General features: G+C 38.8%; 1 protein-coding gene across 3 annotated transcripts; it reads left to right on the forward strand.

Annotated features, from left to right (window-relative positions):
* The first annotated feature begins 3,280 nt into the window (after nt 1-3,280).
* Nucleotides 3,281-16,970, forward strand: LOC119783267 (N-lysine methyltransferase KMT5A-A-like). 3 transcript variants are annotated; one of them, XM_038284694.1, is made up of 8 exons: nt 3,281-3,448; nt 11,260-11,374; nt 12,685-12,841; nt 14,026-14,218; nt 14,395-14,454; nt 14,875-14,976; nt 15,523-15,607; nt 16,238-16,970. In XM_038284694.1, exons 2-8 carry the CDS (start codon nt 11,266-11,268, stop codon nt 16,450-16,452), a joined length of 921 nt encoding a protein of 306 aa, XP_038140622.1. In that variant the 5' UTR covers nt 3,281-3,448; nt 11,260-11,265; the 3' UTR covers nt 16,453-16,970. The 3 variants fall into 3 exon arrangements, with proteins under 3 accessions (XP_038140622.1, XP_038140624.1, XP_038140623.1); XM_038284695.1 differs by having other exon boundaries at nt 3,294-3,448; nt 15,523-15,624; nt 16,238-16,404; XM_038284696.1 differs by lacking the exon at nt 15,523-15,607 and having other exon boundaries at nt 3,285-3,448; nt 16,238-16,404.
* The last annotated feature ends 1,963 nt before the right edge of the window (nt 16,971-18,933 follow it).

Here is an 18,933-nt window from a genome sequence, read left to right on the forward strand (position 1 = left end):
ATATTTACATATTCAAGCATAAGTGAGAAAATTTATCCAGAAAATTATTCCAGTTGGAGTAATATAGCATTTGGTTAAAAAGACAATTTTTCATTGCATTTACTTTGGTAAGATTAGTTAATCAGACAGACAAAAGAATATAGTTCCATTGAAATATTGGTGAATAACATGAACATAGAATAAATAGATCATTTTATTATGATTATTATTCTTTTATTTATTTTTTTATTATGATTAGAAATAGAAACAGGCTCCATTATCCAAACCCGTACTCTGAGAAGAAATTAAAGATAGAACAGACACATAAGAAATTTTTTTTTTTTAGTTGTGTGTTTATTGTTAAGCCTTCTTCTGTCCTTTGTCCACATCTAGCATTTCCACACCTAAATGTTCCCACTGTGGAATACAAAGTGTAGTTATATTCTATTCATATCTATTCTATACTACTCTATTTTATTCTATGGTAAGAAATTTAGGCCAAGAAACATTTCAAATTGCAATTTTATATCCAGTAATTGTGGGTAATGTACGTATGTTAGACGAGTGCAAAGCATCACCAGCAATAATATATACTGGCCTTAGTACACTAAGCAGATAGCAAAAAAGCATTAAGTTTCGGGTTGTTTCTATGTTTAATAAAATTATAACTCAAACAGGAATGTGGATCTGGCTTTTTTTTTTTTTTTTGCATACTGAATGACTGCAGCTGAGGGTGTGTTTATACTCAGCAAGACAGAAAAAAAATATTACAAGGCCTTTTGATTGAATAACCTTAATAATTTCATCATTTACAAAGAAAATAAATCATATGAAAACGAGGCTAAACTTTAATAAAAGGGTGACAATAAAAGCCTCTGGTGAATATAATTCACTCTGAACTTCCATTAGCACAAAACATATTTATTTAAGCTTTTAAATTACAACATACAGCAACAAAGGTAACTGTGGTGTTACTACTACCATTATACTGAAGTTATTGAATATTTCTGCATGGTACTCTGAATGTGCCCCTTCTCAACAAAACATCAGCGTTCTGATGAACAAATTTATTTAAAGCAACAAACTGCAAACTCTCAAAAAACATTGAGAGTTCAACAAAAATTGAAATGATCTGACTAAAGAAGTATCAATGTAAAAAGATGTAGATAGTCAATTAGATATAATTTTCAAGATTACCTTTGGAAAAGCAAAGAATTACCCATATAGAGTGAGAGATTTAACAATTTATTTCAAAGCAGCTGAAAGCAGAATCATTCAGTCCTCACTTAACTCACCAACATATAAAGATAAATTTGTTTCAAGATTTGTAAAAGTGTTTCAGATTTTGTATTGTTGGTTTGCACTTCCCGGCCACCGTAATACGGCCATAAGAAATCATTGAAACTCCTATTTTGATTGCGTTGACAAAAAAAGCAAAGCTTTAATGAATTGCAAACAATGTTTTACATCATTTAAATACCATGTTAATAAGCCAGCAGAGGTCTAATCAGTTTAAATATGTAAAATGATCAAGTAGAACGGTCCAAATGTCCAAAAGACAAATACTAAAATATTACCGTAATTTTTCACATAATCCTACCCAGTGAATCGCATACAACTTCAATGTCATTATACAGGTACAACCTACAGCAACATTTCCTTTCACTGTGCTTACCACATGAGGGTGTCTCACCCATAATGGCACAAGCAAACAAAAAAAAGGTTTAAGGAAATTATTTTTGCCTCACTTTTTGCTATTTCTGTGACACCCCCTTTGTATTGTGTGACCCTGGGCAGAAAGCCACTTCTTCCATATCAGAACCATGACTGTTGATGACATGAATCTGTTTGTTAACATCAGTGTTTATTTTAGGGTGTATTTATTTAGATATGTTTTTTTTTTTTTTACAATTAAAACAAATTGGAAAAAACAAATGTGCTAACTGATTAAAGCTTTTTTGAATGTCCTTCAGCCTTAATACTACATTTAACACAGCTACATGCATCTTGATTGTGTTAACACTGAAAAAAACATCATGACATGCCATTCTGTCATATTGCCCATCACTAAATTTGTGCAGGTTCCTTTGCTGTATGCACTGATTGCTATTCAGCTCTATTCTCTCTGTAAATGTACGTCCCATCTAAATGGCATGTTCTAGCAGCATTTAATAACTGTAGACTTCTGTTGTTTGCAGTCATTGCAGATGTTAAGATGTTTTCTCACATCCCCATTTCCTTGCACGTGATGTGCGTGTGTGTGGGTGGGGTGGGGGGCCTTAATCATATCTCCTTTTCCCCCCTTTTTTTCTCACAGATGCACCGAATTGAACTTAATTAGATGCTACATCACCTCAGCGAGGGGCTGCATGGCAAATCTTATTAAGAAAAAGCACTGCGTTATTCCAACGCTCGCTGATTCCTTTACATCTTGGCATCTGTGGGAGAAAAGCCCCACTGAGGCGTATTCTCCAGCTCCTGTAACTAATGACGGCATTGCCCAGATCTGACAGTGAGCTGTGTCTGTATATTGTGCTTAATATCATAATAATAATGAGAGCAAATTAGAACAATCAATTTCCATGGCCAGTTGTTGATTGGAGGAGGAGGTGGAAGTGACAGGAGGTGATCCATCATCCTCGGCCAGTCGCATTAAGGAGAACACGGAGGAGCAGGTGGGCTGGGCTGGAGTCCAGCCGCAGCCAATGAGAAGGAGTGAGAAGGGAGGAAGGGGATCCATTACATCCAAATCAAGCACTAATGTAGCAGTTAAAAGGGTAAAACACAGACCAGAGGAGGGAAGAGAGGAGAGGGGATGACATCTATGAGATGTATGACTTATTTAAGTGGACTCTGGAGTGTGTGTCACATTTCTTTATTTAAATACATCCAGACTCTAACCTTTAAAGAAATCCCCTTTTTTGTCAGGCTTTAATCACTCCACGTTGAGGTGACACTTTAATTCCACAAGGGGTCACTAAAATCTCACTTCCTCACTCTCCCACATACAGTAGAGCACTGTGTGTGTGTGTGTGTGTGTGTGTGTGTGTGTGTGTGTGTGTGTGTGTGTGTGTGTGTGTGTCCTTACATATCTATCCGTGCAGGGTCCCATCGGTGGGAGCACACTCACTGCAGGGGGTCCAAAATCGGAGTGGGGCCCAAAATGCTGGGCCCCACTCCGATTTCAATTCAAATGTGCTCAGCAGCCCCCCCTGATGCTGCCATTGCTTTTTTTTCCATCTCTTAAAATTGGCCGGTATGGTAGCAATAATCGGGTATGTGTGTAAAGGTGTGTGTCCGTCTTCCGCTTTCCACCGGAAGTCAGATGTTACACTTCCCGCGATGTTGGATACACACCGCGCGAATTGGAAACTTTTGGCCAATCAAATCGCTGCACTGACAACACGGAAGGAACGTACACAAGTAACAGAAGAGTCAAGCCAGACAACGATAAAGTGATTGAAAATCGGTGAGTAGTTTACATTTCTCTGCCTCTGCATTCAACAGGTCGAGTCCGTGAGTTTTTTTTACACAACAGCATTATTTCATATTACTGTTAGCATTTAGTTTCTGGGGTTACAATAGTAGGAAGCTAGCGCGAAGCTAGCGCGAAGCTAACGCAGCTTCTGGCTTTTTTTGTAAATATAAATTTTATTAAGCAAAATTTTCAAATGCATACAAGAGAAGTGATATAAGTAAACAATTATGTCACGTTACATTTGTTGCTAAGACGCCGTTTTGGGTGGAAAAGGCGTAGTGTAAACAACCAAGATAAGTCTTTACAGTTAACATAAGCCTGAAAACAGGGGCGGATTTGAGAAAAAATAAAAGAAGAAAATAGAAAGATAAGGGGCAACTACATACCAAGGGGATCTATTACAAAACAATTCAAGAAAAGATTAACTCATTCAGAACAGAAGTTGTAGTTTGAACATATAGAAAAATATAGTTTTCACTGCCTTCTTGTTGAAAGTTGTTTTGATTGTATTGATATATGAAATAAACAATACTAGGGACAGCGGCTTCTGCTGGGAGAATTTACATTTGTGTAAAAGGCCATAATGATAAATAAGTTGATGACATGAGCCCTTTGTTCTATCCCCTTATCATATTTTAGAAATCCTAAAACTACATATTCAAAAGACAGTAAAAAAAACCTTCCAATAAATTGTCAGTAATGAACTTGGAAACATCTTTCCAAAACCTTTTGCTGTATGAGCAATTCCAAAATAAATGGGATTCAGGATATGCAGAGCAGAAACTGTAATAAAAAAAAAGTTATACTGGGTAGTATTTGTGTAAAATTTTAAATGAGTATATTCTACTTTTGGGACGGAAATGAAAATGGAAAACAAATTCATTGCAGCTCATAAGATCCCCATCTGGAGAAATAAGCTGATTTAATAGAATAATACCTTGGTCAAACCATTCCTGAGAGACAGAGAGCTCAATTCGTTGCAGCAGTTCCAGTGGCTCGCTGGCTAATGGCACGCCGTATTACTGGCCGGAGCCACTGAATTATTTTGTCATGTTTTTTGATTGCTGTTCTTTGGTATTTAATTATTTTTTGGGTATTTTTCTGGCCGTTTTTCGGCAAATGCCTTAGTTATAGTACTTCTAACTAGATTGTTTTATATATTTATATATATATATATATATATATATATAGTGATGTTATCGCTTAATAACCTGTATTAAAATGTACTCTTTATATGTTTTGTTTTTTTGATTGTGATGTTATTGCTTAATAAACTGCATTAAAACTTTTATACGGTCACATTTACTTGATGGAACGGAGTAGTTTATCTGCCTATAAGTGGCCTCGGCCGGCAGCAGCCGCCATCAGCCTCTCCGATGTCAGGCTGTGCCGGCAGCAGCCAGCATCAGCCTCTCCGAACGGCAAGCTCTGCCGGCAGCAGCCACAGTGGAACAAATGCACCAGGGGACCAGGAGGGTGCCAGCGTGTTTTCATGGGGGCACAGAAAAGCATGAAATAAAAAACAGGGCAAGGGATTTAAATATATTAAAAGAACTGTATGAAGTGAAATTTCTTTTCAATTAGGTTCAATAAAAATTCTATTTCTTATGAGGTCAATATACATTCATAATTTAGGAATTTTATATATTTATTTACTTAAGTTAAAATTACCATTTTCTATTAATTCTGAATTAGAACTCAGAAATACTGATAAATTCAGCTATAAAAATCAGAGTACCTTTTTTATTTGTTTAGAAAAAAAAACATTTAGCAGATGAAAAATGGGATCCTATCTCAATACGACTGAAGCTATCACCTTACTGTTTTTAAATAATTAGTAAAGGAAAAAAATGAAATAGATCCAAAGGACCTATTAGTAACCAAGTCTGTTCCAGCGCATATCATCATTAGAATTTCTTATAAGCATTTTTTCTTCAGTACAGGGGCCAGGACATGATTTACAGGGGCACTGGCTCCCATTGGCCCCTGTCTAGAACCGCCCAGCAGCAGCCACCATCAGCCTCTCCGATGTCAGGCTGTGCCGGCAGCAGCCACTACGCAGCCACCATGATGACAGTCCGGCTGTCCTGTCAGTAGGCTTCCCGAGCGACGCCCAGGTTTACTGACACCGTTTTGGTGGCTGCAGCAGCCGGTTTTTGTTAAATAACTTAATAATACCTTATTATTTCATTCATTTATTTATTTATTTATTATTTTTTGTTCTTGCCTTTTTTTTGGCAAATAACTTATTTATAGTATCTCTAAGTAGAAGGTTTTTTTTTAAATATTGTGATGTTATTGTAATGTATCCTTAAAAACAGTAAGGTGATAGCTTCAGTCGTATTGAGATAGGATCCCATTTTTCCGTAAAAATTCAAAAAATATCCACTGGACTTGGTTTTCAAGATTTGAAGACGTTTCGTCACCTCTCCAGGAAGCTTTCTCAATTCTTCTCAATTCTTCTTTCCTGGAGAGGTGGCGAAACGTCTTCAAATCTTGAAAACCAAGTCCAGTGGATATTTTTCGAATTTTTACGGAATGACTATGACCTGGATGACTGAGAACCTTCATCAGCGATCCAATTTTTCATCTGCTAAATGTTTTTTTTCTAAACAAAAAAAAAAGGTACTCTGATTTTTTATAGCTGAATTTATCAGTTTTTCTGAGTTCTAATTCAGATTTAATAGAAAATGGCAATTTTAACTTAAGTAAATAAATATATAAAATTCCTAAATTATGAATGTATATTGACCTCATAAGAAATAGAATTTTTATTGAACCTAATTGAAAAGAAATTTCCCTTCATGCAGTTCTCTTAATATATTTAAATCCCTTGCCCTGTTTTTTATTTCATGCTTTTCTGTGCCCCCATGAAAACACGCTGGCACCCTCCTGGTCCCCTGGTGCATTTGTTCCACTGTGGCTGCTGCCGGCAGAGCTTGCCGTTCGGAGAGGCTGATGCTGGCTGCTGCCGGCACAGCCTGACATCGGAGAGGCTGATGGCGGCTGCTGCCGGCCGAGGCCACTTATAGGCAGATAAACTACTCCGTTCCATCAAGTAAATGTGATCGTATAAAAGTTTTAATGCAGTTTATTAAGCAATAACATCACAATAAAAAAAAAAAAAACACATAAAGAGTACATTTTAATACAGGTTATTAAGCGATAACATCACTATCTATATATATATATATATATATTTTTTTTTTAATCAGGCGAATATGAAAACTGTTCTCCCTCATTTTTATCAACACGTGGATTTTGCTACTCGTGGAGAGAACACTCTGGACTTAGTTTATACAAACATAAAAGACGCATTCAGAGCAGCCCCCCGCCCCCACATCGGTCCTCAGCCCCCTTTCTGTGATGAAAATTCCTGAAAAGGGACCCCTGCAAACAGAAAAAAAACCTACAGTGAAAGAGGTGAGGGTCTGGAGGAGGGGCCATGGTTTGCACCCCGGGACTGTTTTTGAATGTTTCTAAAAGGGGGACTTTTCCGTTCCCAAAAACCCCCCAAAAGGCCCCTAGAAAAAAAAAAATGGAATTCAAAAAAAGTAAAATGTTGATGAGTCCCCCATGGACTGTTTCACCCTTTCATCAACCCCCTGCATCGAGGCCCGTCAGACACAAAGCCCACACCACCAAACCCAAACCAACGGCCTGGATGACTGAGGGGGTCCGCCACCGTTTAAAAAGCGGAACTCAGCCTTCAAAGTTTTGGTGAAAAAGGGAAAGGGCAGGGAGGACAGCTAAAAGCCCCCCTAAAACCGTGCCATCAGGTTAGAAAAAGGGGGAAACCCAAAAACCAGAAAACCCAGAATTTTTTCCCACGACCCCAAAAAACCCCAGGAGATGTGGAAAGGGGCATGGGGGGCGATCACAGATTTACAACACCCCCCCTGCCCCGGGGGATGAATTTTGATGCTGACTTCCAAAAAGGACTAAAAAAAAAAACCTTTCTTTGGGGGGTTTTGAGGCACTAAAATCGCACCCAGCAGTGAAGGCTTTTTCCCAAACATCAGGAAGGGGGAGGTTCTCTGCCTTGACACGCCGACGTGTGGAAGCCTGAGGGGGTCAACCGGGGAAAAAGGCCCCGGGCCCCGGGAACAACAAAACTGGGCGGGTTTCAAGGAGTTTTGCGGGTTTCAGCTAGGGGTTTGTCCCCCACGGACATTTTTAAACCTCGCGGGGAGCAAGCCCCCAGTGCCGCCATGCTTAAAGGTCTGCCTAAATCTTTCCCAGTGCAAAAAAACCCTCAAGTCCCCCTGCTACAACGATTTGGGCCGTGCAGGGACTCCCCCCCTGATAAAAGTGCTTTAAAAAGGGTGGTAAAAGGAACCCCTCGTTCCAGTCCCCCCCAAAAAAATCGACCCGTTTCCAGTTTGCCTACCGGCAAAACCCGTCCCATTTGGGGACGCCATCTCCCTTGTCTTAAATGACCCGGGCCCACCTGGAGGAGAAAAAAACCCCCAAATTTCCGGTGCTTTTCCCTGGACTTAAGTTCAGCTTTTTAAAACCCCATAATCCCCGCACCGGGTGGAAAAGTTTAAACATCTGGGCTTCAAACACCCCCCTTTCCCAAAACCCTGGAGGGTTTGGACTTCCTCCCCCAACAGCCTCTAGTCAGCCCGGGCGGTCAGAACACCTTTTGATTCATCACCCCGGGCACGGGGCCCCCCCTAAAGGGTTGGTCCTGACCCCCCTGTGTTCCCCCGGGAGGGACTTATGACTGCCCCCCGGTTCACCCCCAATCACAGTGAAGTTTGCGGACAAACCAGGGTTTGGGGGGCCCCATCGGGGACGAAAAACGCCCGGACTACAGGGGAGGGGGGAGCAGTGGGGGGCGGGTTTGCAGTGGAAAACAGTTGCCCTAAAACAAAAAAAAGGAAAAAACAAAAAGGAGTTTCATCGTCGATTCGGGAAAAAAAACCGCCCCCACCATGCCCCACTGCAATAAAACAGCTCAGCTGTGGAGTGTGGTCAGGGGCACAAAGTTCCTGGGGGGAAACCCCGGGGGAAACCCCCTCACCTGGACTGAAAACCACTTCCTTAGTAAAGGGAGGGACGAAGCGCTTGTTTTTTCCCGGGGGATGAGGAGGCCCCCCTCCCCCCGCCCATCCCAACCTTCTACAGAAACACCATAGAGGGGCTTTTCTGAACCAGCTGTCTTCTCGGGGGTGTGGGGGCCCTGCAGAGTTTCTGACTGGAAAAATTTGTGAGGAGGGTGGTGAGGACACCCGGAAAGGGGAATCATTGGGGCTCCCCCTTCCCTCCTTTAAAGGGACATTTCATCCACGGGGCGGGTTTTGCCCCGAGCCCGAAATATCATCAAAGACCCCTCACCCCCCCACCGGACTGTTCTCCTGTTTTCCCCCTCTGGAAAGAGGTTCCGCGGGCATCCGCTGCAGTTTCCCAGGTTGTGCAACAGTTTCTTCCCACTGCCATAGAAGTTAAAACCTTTAAACCCACAACCCGAACTCTGACCTTTTTGCCCCATTATGGGGCTTTCAAATGCTGCTAAAACTTTTAATTTTTACCCCTTTTAAAATTTTGGTTATCTCATTGTTTTTTTTCCCCAATAAGCATTTTTGCAAAAAATGCCTTTTTGGACTAAAACCAAATGCAATTTGGGCCCCCTTTTCTCTTTTTCCTCTGCCCCTGTTCCACTTTGCCCAAACGGGCTGCATTTTTTTGTATTTTTCTAAAACTCGTGCCTTTTGGAAATTTAATGCAACTTTCTAAGCTGTATTGTAACGAAAATTTTCGTTCTGTATGCACCCTGTCCCATAAAAATTTGACAAATAAAGAAGTTAAGTTAATCTAATATTTTATATAAAAAACAATTAGTTAGAAGTATTTAAAAATTAAGGCATTTCCCAAAAACGGCCGGGAATAAAACCCAAAAAAATAAAAAAAATACCAAAAAACAGAAATAAAAAAAACTAATGACAAAATTTAAAATTTCCCCAGGGGCCCCCCGGCCCATTTAATCCCGGCGGGGCCATTTCCCAGCAAAGCCACTGGAACTTTTGAAACAAAGCCTCGACGAGCCATGGGAAAACTGTCCCCGGAATGCTGTATATTTTTATATATATTTATTTTTTTATAATATATATATATATATATATATATATTATATATTTTATAATATTTTATAAAACAATAAAAATTTGGGGTTGTGAATTTGTATATTTTGTGTATATTTAGGGCTGCAACAACGAATCGAAAAAAAATCGCTTTTTAAAAGTTTTGGGCAACTAAAATTTTTAATATCGATTAGTTGTGTTGCGCGATTAATGCTCACCCGCCCCCGCCGTTTTCACACCCACTAGACTAAAAAGGGGGGGAAGGAAAAAAAAATACGGCGGAGCGGACCCAGCCCCCGCAGGTGCAGTGTTCCCCAACTCAGCGACTTTTCAAAAACCCCTCCGGGGGATATTTTTAAAAAAAAAGGACTAGCGCCCAAAATCGGGCCCGATTTTTTTTTGGTTTGTCATTGGGGTTTTGGAGCTCTTACTTTTAAAACCCATGTACCCTTTTCCCCTTACTCTGCCGGGGGGGCGCCTCCCCCACCCAAACCCCGTTCCCCCGCGGGATGTTTCCCCCTCGGGTCCAAAACTGAAAAAATAAAAGCGCGCATGTGCCGGGATTAAAGGGCCCCAACAAATTGGTCCAAAAATTTAAAAAAATTACCCTGCGTTTTTGTAAAGTAAAAAAAAAAGGTCGTAAAGGAAACTTTTGTAAAAAACAAAATAAACAGGGCCCGGAAACCCCACCACTGTTAAAAAATTGCAGAAACCCTGAAAAAAAAAACACTTTGGGGCCCTTCAAATGGGTAAAGAAAAGGCTGATAGCAGGATGAGCAAAACCCATGTTTTTTGGGTTTTTAAAAGTGGGGAAAGTTACTTTTAGTTTCTCAGGTAGCTATTGATGTTTTTCCTTACAGTGTTAGAAGGTTACGGGAAAGTGAAAAGGTTGGCTATTTATTTTACTTTTAATTTAAATTTTGTTTTGGGTTTTTAAGCAGTTTTTTAAAATTTTCTTTATAAATAAACTAACTTGAAAATTAGGGAGGGCAAGGCTTTTAAATTTAAAAGACCCTTAAAAAATTTAGGGAAAAGAAAAGCAGAAAAAAAAACCCAGCAGGTCAGTTATGTATATGCGGGACCCAGTAATTAATTTATGCCACTTTTCCCATGAAAATATTTTCCCCTTTGGAGGATGGGGTTTTTTAACCCCCCCTAGTTCTCTCATTTTTTTTCCCAAATTCCCAATTTAATAATTTAAAATCACGGGGTTTTATTTTTTCTTAGGGTTTCGTTTTTTTCCCCGTAGAAACCCTTTAAACTGCTATACTTTCCTGTTTAAAAGGAGAATCTTCTAGTCAAAAAAAATTTAAATTTTTTGAAATGGGGGGCCCTATTGTTTAAACCCCCTTGGGGCTTTTTAAAAAAAAAAAAAGGGTATTTTTTTTGCACTTTAGGGAAAAAAAGTACCCAAAATTTTTTTGTGGATGAAACAGCTACTTTTTCTCATTTTAAGTTTCGTAGTTTTAACACAAAAAATTTTTTTTTTCATATTGACCAGACAGTTAATGAGAACCCTGTACTTGTGTGTTGTTAGTTCTTTTTAAAAAAGTTTATTTTGGAAAAAAAAGGAGGTTAAATTTAAAAATTTTTTTTTTTTTAAAAAAATTTTTGTTGACCCTAATAAAAATACACATCTGAAATGGCACCCGACGGGAGGTTTTGGGTGTTCATGGAAGATTGCCTCGACTAAATGTTTTACTTTTTTTTAAACAGAGCATTATGTCCACAAGGAGGAGAAGGAAAAAGCCCATAGATGAAGCAAAGACAGATATTCTGTCTTGCACTGACAAGGATGGGTTTATTTCGAGATTCATTGACAGTTGTAAAGGTAAGTGACAGAAGATTCCTTGACACAACTTGTGCATTTCAGAAGCAATTGGTAATATGGGGCCTTTAAAAATAAATGTCATAATTCATGTAGAATTTCTTTTAAAAGCTGGACTTCCTCCTTCAATTCTTTTCTTATTAAAAAACTTTAAAGTTATTTTACATACATCAAGCCTGTGTAGCATCAACTACCATGACCACTGTGCTGTTGTTGAAATCTGTTGAAATGCAGGAGGCCACATGCTCCATCAGAGAAGATGCAGATCTGTCCAGCTTTGAATTTTTTCGCCACAGTAACTATTCGGTCAATTTAAAATTCCCAAATGAACTTGATGAAAATTTGTTTTTTTTTTTTTTTTTTTATTTTTTTTTGGAAGAAAATCTACTCCAAGAAAAAAAAGAAAAAAAAATACAAAACCATCCCGCCCAATTTCGTCTTTAAAAATATTAAATTTACCAGTTAAATGCCCCTTTGGGTTTTGGTTTAGTATAAAAATTTTTTTGGATAAAATGATGTTTTAAAAAGGTTTCCCTTTTTCAGCTAAAAAAACTAGAATCAGCATCATGCAGGGGAAAAAACGGACTTAAGTGTCACAAGGACCCAGTTCTGTCAATAATCAGCCCATTTCATTTGTTGATGGCTTTTTAAATTTTTTTTAAATTTTACAATCAGCAGGACAGATGACTTGCGGGATAAAGGGAAAAACTCCACAATATTACCCTTTCCCGTGCCAAATCTGAAAGGGGCTTTTAACCCCTGAAATTCCAAAAATCAGCCTTTGGGCCCATGTCTGCGTTTGTTTTATATGTCAATTGCTCTTTAAAATTTAAAATTTCAAGAAACTTTTTCAGGATATATTTAATTGTTTTGGTAGTACCTGTGTATATATAAATATTGCTATTTTAGTTCCATGCCTTGCTGCTGCTAAACTGTAATTTCCCAGTTTGGGATCAATACAGTACATCTGTCTGTCAAAAGTCTGAGTTGTATGATGTCCGTATGCTTCATTAGTGTGTTGCCTGCACTAAATGGTACACAGCACTCTCAGGTAAAGGGAACAGAATAGAGCAGACGCGACCTCAATGATACATTGATCTGGATGGGTCAGCATCAAAAACATTAGATGGCCACATAAAGGCTGATCAAAAAAGCAGTTTACCTGTACACTGAGCAACACAACTTGGAGAGTGCTGAGCATTGTCTGCAGGTAATACAATGAGACATAAGAACCTCAACCTCACTTTTAAAGAGTGCTGCATTTCTTTTTGAGTTCCCAGAATTAAATGCTGACTTATTTTATATTACTATAGGAAGAGGAGTTTTTGCCACACACCCCATTGAACCAGGGGACTTCGTCTTGGAGTATTGGGGTAAACTCCTGACACAGGAAGAATGCCGGTCAAGACAATACTCAAAGATTGAAAGCACATTTCTCTTTGACTTTGAGTATCGGAACAATCGCCTGTGGTAAGCATGAATAGATGGATGTTTTGTTAGATAGGATAAATTCTGATTTGACCCCAAAACATGGGTTTAATATTTGAATAATGTTTTAAAAGACACATACTCTTAGGTAGGGATACACGATATAATCGGCCCCCTATCGGTATCGGCCTGTATCGGCCTTAAAACTGAATATCGGACATCGACCACCCCACCGATATTTAACCCGATATTTGATCAGCTTCTGAGTTTCTAAAGTCTAAAAAAAAAAAAATAAATACTACTACTTCTTCTTCCTCAAAAACTTCTTTTTTACAGACTTAAAAACTTCTAAAGATGAGGGAAAAAATATTGATACATTAAAATATCCCAATATCTTCATATGCTGATATATTGCCATTTAAAAACACCATATCAATCTCTTTTACTAATGAAATATTGCTGAATGTCATCGTTATGCTACGAAATCCCCCAAAAATTCACAAAATCTTGCCATATTTTTATATGTTGATATATTGATGCGGTATCGATCTATTTTACTAACAAAATCTCACAAGAATTTGCAAAATATCACGAGAGTTTGTAACAGATCGATGAAATTTCACCAGATTTTGAAAGTAAAATAGATCGATACCGCGTTTTTAAAAATCAATTTGATCAGAAATGGATAACAAAACTGCTATTTTCAATGACTACTTATTTTTGTCCAGCTTTAACATCGGTATCGATATCGGTTATCGGCTACATGAGTTTTAAATAGTGTTGCGCCAATGCCATTTTTGGCCCCGATACCGATACCCGATACCTGGCTGTGCAGTATCGGCCGATACCGATACCATAATAATGTAAAATAATTGCCATCATGGCTTTGTAAAGCTGCTGCCTACCTTTGTGAAGCAGGAAAAAATCTAATACAAAGTGAATCCAGTAGAACTTTGTATTGCCTACCAGGAATGGGTGACAATAGTTGAATAAACTTATGGCTCTCAAAATGGTATCGGTGCCCTATTTGTTGGTACTTACCGATACCACCATTTTAGGGCAGTATCGGGGCCCCGTCCGATACTGGTATCGGTGCAACACTAGTTTTAAATATCGGATATCGGCCAAAATCCCAATATCGTGCATCCCTACTCTTAGGAATTTCTTTTGAAAATGCATCTTTCAATAAAACTTTAAACTACAACAATTTTTCTTATGCTTTTCAGCCTGGATGCATCTGAAGAAGATGGATCTCTCGGACGACTAGTCAATGACAACCACAAAAATCCAAATTGTGCCATGAAAAAAATCATAGTTGACGACAAGCCACTCTTGTGCCTTTTTTCTCTTAAGAAAATAGGAATAGGAGATGAAACTGATTATGACTATGGTAAAGCAAAATGGCCTTGGCGTACTGAGGTGAGTTGGTTAGATTAGGTGTAGATTTCTTGATTTTTTTATTTTTTACAAAAAACAAATGTTGTATTTCTCTGATATTATCGATGTTTCTAATATTACTCTGGACTATGACAATGTAAATGTGTTGAGTCTTTGATCTGTGATGTGATTTAAGATGAGTTCTTTCTGTGATCCAGGTGAAAAAAACCCAAGCTCCTGCAGCAACAGAAGAAAAGCTATTGAGTGGTAAAGACCAGGTAATGTCACACACACCGTCATGTTTCCAGTCATGTCCTTATGGGGTCCTTCAATTTTCCAAATGCATTCTTTCTGTAGTCCCTCCTTTACACACTCCCTTGTCTCTAGTGTGAGCCATGTGGGGCCCTCCCGTCCAGTTCTTACTGTAACTGTTTTTAAGGCACCATGGCAACACCTGACATGACCTCAGCTGTGATTTTAACATTCATCATTGTGCACTCGCTGAGCTGTTGCATCTTTAAACACAATCTTTGCATTGATCCGATCATAATAGCTGCTGATGAGTCCTAAAGACCATGCTGTGCTCTTGGTTGAAGCACTGTGCTGTTTCAGAAATGTTTGACCGCTAGATGATCTTATTTGCCTGTGAATGTCTCTTCATTCAGTTCTAAATCCATTCTTGTCCTTCTATATTTCAGGTGAAAGGCCTTCAGACTCCTGCAGCAGCAGTTGAGAATGAGACCAGCCCTGTTCCTATGACGTTAAATGATGGACCAATCCCAGATGAGCCCTGCACACAGGTAAAAGTACATTTAAACACATTCATCTATGCTGACTTGTATGCTATGGTGTTCTATTATTAAAGTGGCTCAATGCTTGCATGACTTGAAAGTTATCAGGTGAAGCTATTGAGTGGTAAAGACCAGGTAATGTCACACACACCGTCATGTTTCCAGTCATGTCCTTATGGGGTCCTTCAATTTTCCAAATGCATTCTTTCTGTAGTCCCTCCTTTACACACTCCCTTGTCTCTAGTGTGAGCCATGTGGGGCCCTCCCGTCCAGTTCTTACTGTAACTGTTTTTAAGGCACCATGGTAACACCTGACATGACCTCAGCTGTGATTTTAACATTCATCATTGTGCACTCGCTGAGCTGTAGCATCTTTAAACACAATCTTTGCATTGATCCGATCATAATAGCTGCTGATGAGTCCTAAAGACCATGCTGTGCTCTTGGTTGAAGCACTGTGCTGTTTCAGAAATGTTTGACCGCTAGATGATCTTATTTGCCTGTGAATGTCTCTTCATTCAGTTCTAAATCCATTCTTGTCCTTCTATATTTCAGGTGAAAGGCCTTCAGACTCCTGCAGCAGCAGTTGAGAATGAGACCAGCCCTGTTCCTATGACGTTAAATGATGGACCAATCCCAGATGAGCCCTGCACACAGGTAAAAGTACATTTAAACACATTCATCTATGCTGACTTGTATGCTATGGTGTAGGGATGCACGATATAATCGGCCCCCTATCGGTATCGGCCTTAAAACTGAATATCGGACATCGGCCACCCCACCGATATTTAACCCGATATTTGATCAGCTTCTGAGTTTCTAAAGTCTAAATTAAAAAAAAATAAAATAAAAACGATGTACCAATTTAAGCCCCATCCAGCTCTGCTTGAACCAAGCCCACTTCACGTTTAGACCCCACCCACTTCGAGTATAGATGCAGATAATTTAGATGGTTGAACAGACACAGATAGTGGTGAACTTGCTCATCCCTACTGAGGTACACACCAAACCGTGATTTTTGTGTACCGTTGCAACCCTACAAAAAAGAGAAAAATTGCTTTTAGATGACAGAACATAACAGTTACTGCTTAATTGTTGCGTGGAAAATTATACTGGAAAACTCTGTGAATACAGAATTTTTTTTTGTGTTACTTGTAACTTGTTACGGGTATGACATATTTTATCTATCAAACAGTATTGCTATTTTAAGTGACTAAAATTTTCTTCACAAAAGAAAACCTACAATATTTTGTGTTTTTTGCCTACATAGGAAAGCAAACTGCTGTGAGGAGAAGCTGGACCCCAGACGAGTGTGCTGCAGTGAACACACATTTGAAGAGATTTATCAGAAGAGGTCAAGTTCCTGGTAAAGAAGAGTGTCAGCGCTGTATTGATGCAGAACCTCAAGCTCTCAGAAACAGGGACTGGAAAGCAGTTAAATACTACATTAAAAATCACATTACAGCCCTGAGAAGAAAGGTGTAGTGTGACAGCACCTAATGGAACTGAGGTAAAACCGAAGCATTTGAGGTAGGATCTTAAAATGTTTAATCCTTTATGTGTTCTGTTGTAGAGGTTTGCTCAGGATTTGTTACTGTCCCGTGGCCTACAAATATACACATTTCACATTTCTTATTTTATCTTATTTTTAATTAATTTTTATTACGGGCGCAGGAAATGTTATTTCAAAGGATTTTTTATTTGTTTAAATATCTCTGTATGATGCCTTTTAAATTTGAGTTTTCACTGGAAAAAAAAAAAAAAAACTTAACATGACACTAAGGATGCAGTCCTAAAAAGCATGTAATTTCAGTATTTGTACAACAAAAACTGTTTGGTTTAGATATAAGTTCAGGCTGAGGCTGTTGTTGCCGCATAGCGGCACCGAAAACCCTACTGCATATTTTTGGATTAATCTGTTTGGAAAGGGACTCAGTTTGACAACTGTGGCATAAACTGTTAATGCCAACAATAAAAGTGGTCTTTTCATTTTTGTCAGAAAATTTTATGTGTAGCGTGCTTCTTTTTATGTCTCAAGGCAAATGGAAGGTTTTACATAAACAGTTGTGCTTGAAAGTTTACATCCCCTCCCGTTAAAGAAAAGGTTAAATTCACAATAGTGATTCAAATAAGTAGAAACTGAAAATGGTAAAAAAAAAATTAAGATTATGAAATTATAATTTTATTTTATTTGAATATTGATTTTGAATTTTGTTTGAAAAATAATTTTTAAAAAGTGTCCCAGAGAAATTTAAAGGTTGGAGGGTTGCAGAATGAAAGTATAACATTTCATTAAAAAATTATTTTTAGCTTGATAATAATTATAAAAATATTTACGGCTTTGACAATGGCATTATGTTTACATCTATAAGCCATTGTTGGTTGCCAAATATGATCTCTGTGTGGCAATAGTATGTTTGGCACGGTTGCCAAGCTAGCACAGGGGGAAACAGGGAAGACTGTGAGTCGCAGCTGCTTCAGAGTCCTGGAGGTGTTCCTGAAGAGGAGTGACCTGACAGATTTAGGTTAAGACGACCCATATAAACGTTTTCTAAGCCATCAAAAACATGGAAATGGTGACTTTTCTCCTCGATCGGAAAGCTAGCTTGTTTGCTAACGTGGCTAATGTTAGCTGTGAGTTATAAACTCCTCCGTGTTACTTGTAGGACATGCTGCAGGCTGGTGGTCACTTGCATATCAGCAGCGAGCCTGGGATCCCAGCAGCTGGAGTTGTTTTTCGGCCGTTGCAACTACAACTTAGACACACGTGATCTTGCTGTTCTGCCCGTCTTCCATATTCAACCTTTAAGCAGCTTGTTCATTAACAGTGGACCAACATACCTGTCAACAGGTGTCATCTGATTGACCATTACAGAAAACACCCGATTGCAGTGATTACCTCAAATGGTCAGACTGTATGGCAGAACTGTGCATCATTCCTCATTACAAAAATAACTATTTTAGTCCAAAATGCGGAAACTGGGATTAATAATCAAGGCTGGTCTCAGCATCTGCTAATGGCGACCTTGGGCCCCATAAACACATAAAAACTTGATATGTATGTGTGTATGCGAGTGGACCCCACAAGTTGGCAATGCTAGGAACGGGATCCCACAAGTCGCCAAATGCCTTTTTGGATAAAACTTTAGAAATTTGTTGAACTGAAGTGATTTTAAGGATTGGGATTTTTTTTTAAATCCATCCCTTGTTTTTACAGCAGTGTAGGACCACTGGAAAGGGTGGATCCCATAAAGCACCAAAAAACTGGAGGACCCCACAAAGGGCAAAAACCAGAATGTGTGTGTGTGTGTGTGTGTGTGTGTGTGTGTGTGTGTGTGTGTGTGTGTGTGTGTGTGTGTGTTAAATGTTCAGCAGCTCAGTGAAGCATTTAGATCACAGAATCATGAGCCTTTAGTCGCTGATTTCTCCGCCACTCGCTGCTGACCTTACAGAGAGCACAAGGAGCCAGTAATAGCCGTGATCACAGTTGTGTAAATAAAATAGTCCAGCTGATGACAGTCAGTCACTTCATGGGTTTTAGATGTTGTAATTGAGCCCTGTGACCCTACAACACACACAATAACAGCTTATTCTTTTTCAAAGGAGCTTTGAAGGAATCAAAACAAAATAGAAAAAAAACAGTGAAGCCACAATAATAGAACATCAATGAATGACATCAACGGGACAATGGAAATATAACTGAATGCACAATAGGAACATGATGGTATGGTTTGATAATGGAAGAACAGTGATAGTGTAACAGATGTAACCAATGTAAACATCTATGTACCTGAATTTATGAACAATTGTTTTAGTCTCTGCATGCTTCTTTGTATACATATGTAACTGTGCAGTTATCTAAACCTCCAGGTAAGACTAAGACAAGACTCATCTTCAATTCACCTTACAGTCTTCCCTTTTATCATTCACTGCATTAAACAGATTTCCACTTTTTGTCAGCTTTTG

The sequence above is a fragment of the Cyprinodon tularosa genome, unplaced genomic scaffold (genome assembly GCF_016077235.1).
Source record: "Cyprinodon tularosa strain WSP-4 unplaced genomic scaffold, ASM1607723v1 ctg201, whole genome shotgun sequence".
Classification (NCBI taxonomy): domain Eukaryota; kingdom Metazoa; phylum Chordata; class Actinopteri; order Cyprinodontiformes; family Cyprinodontidae; genus Cyprinodon; species Cyprinodon tularosa.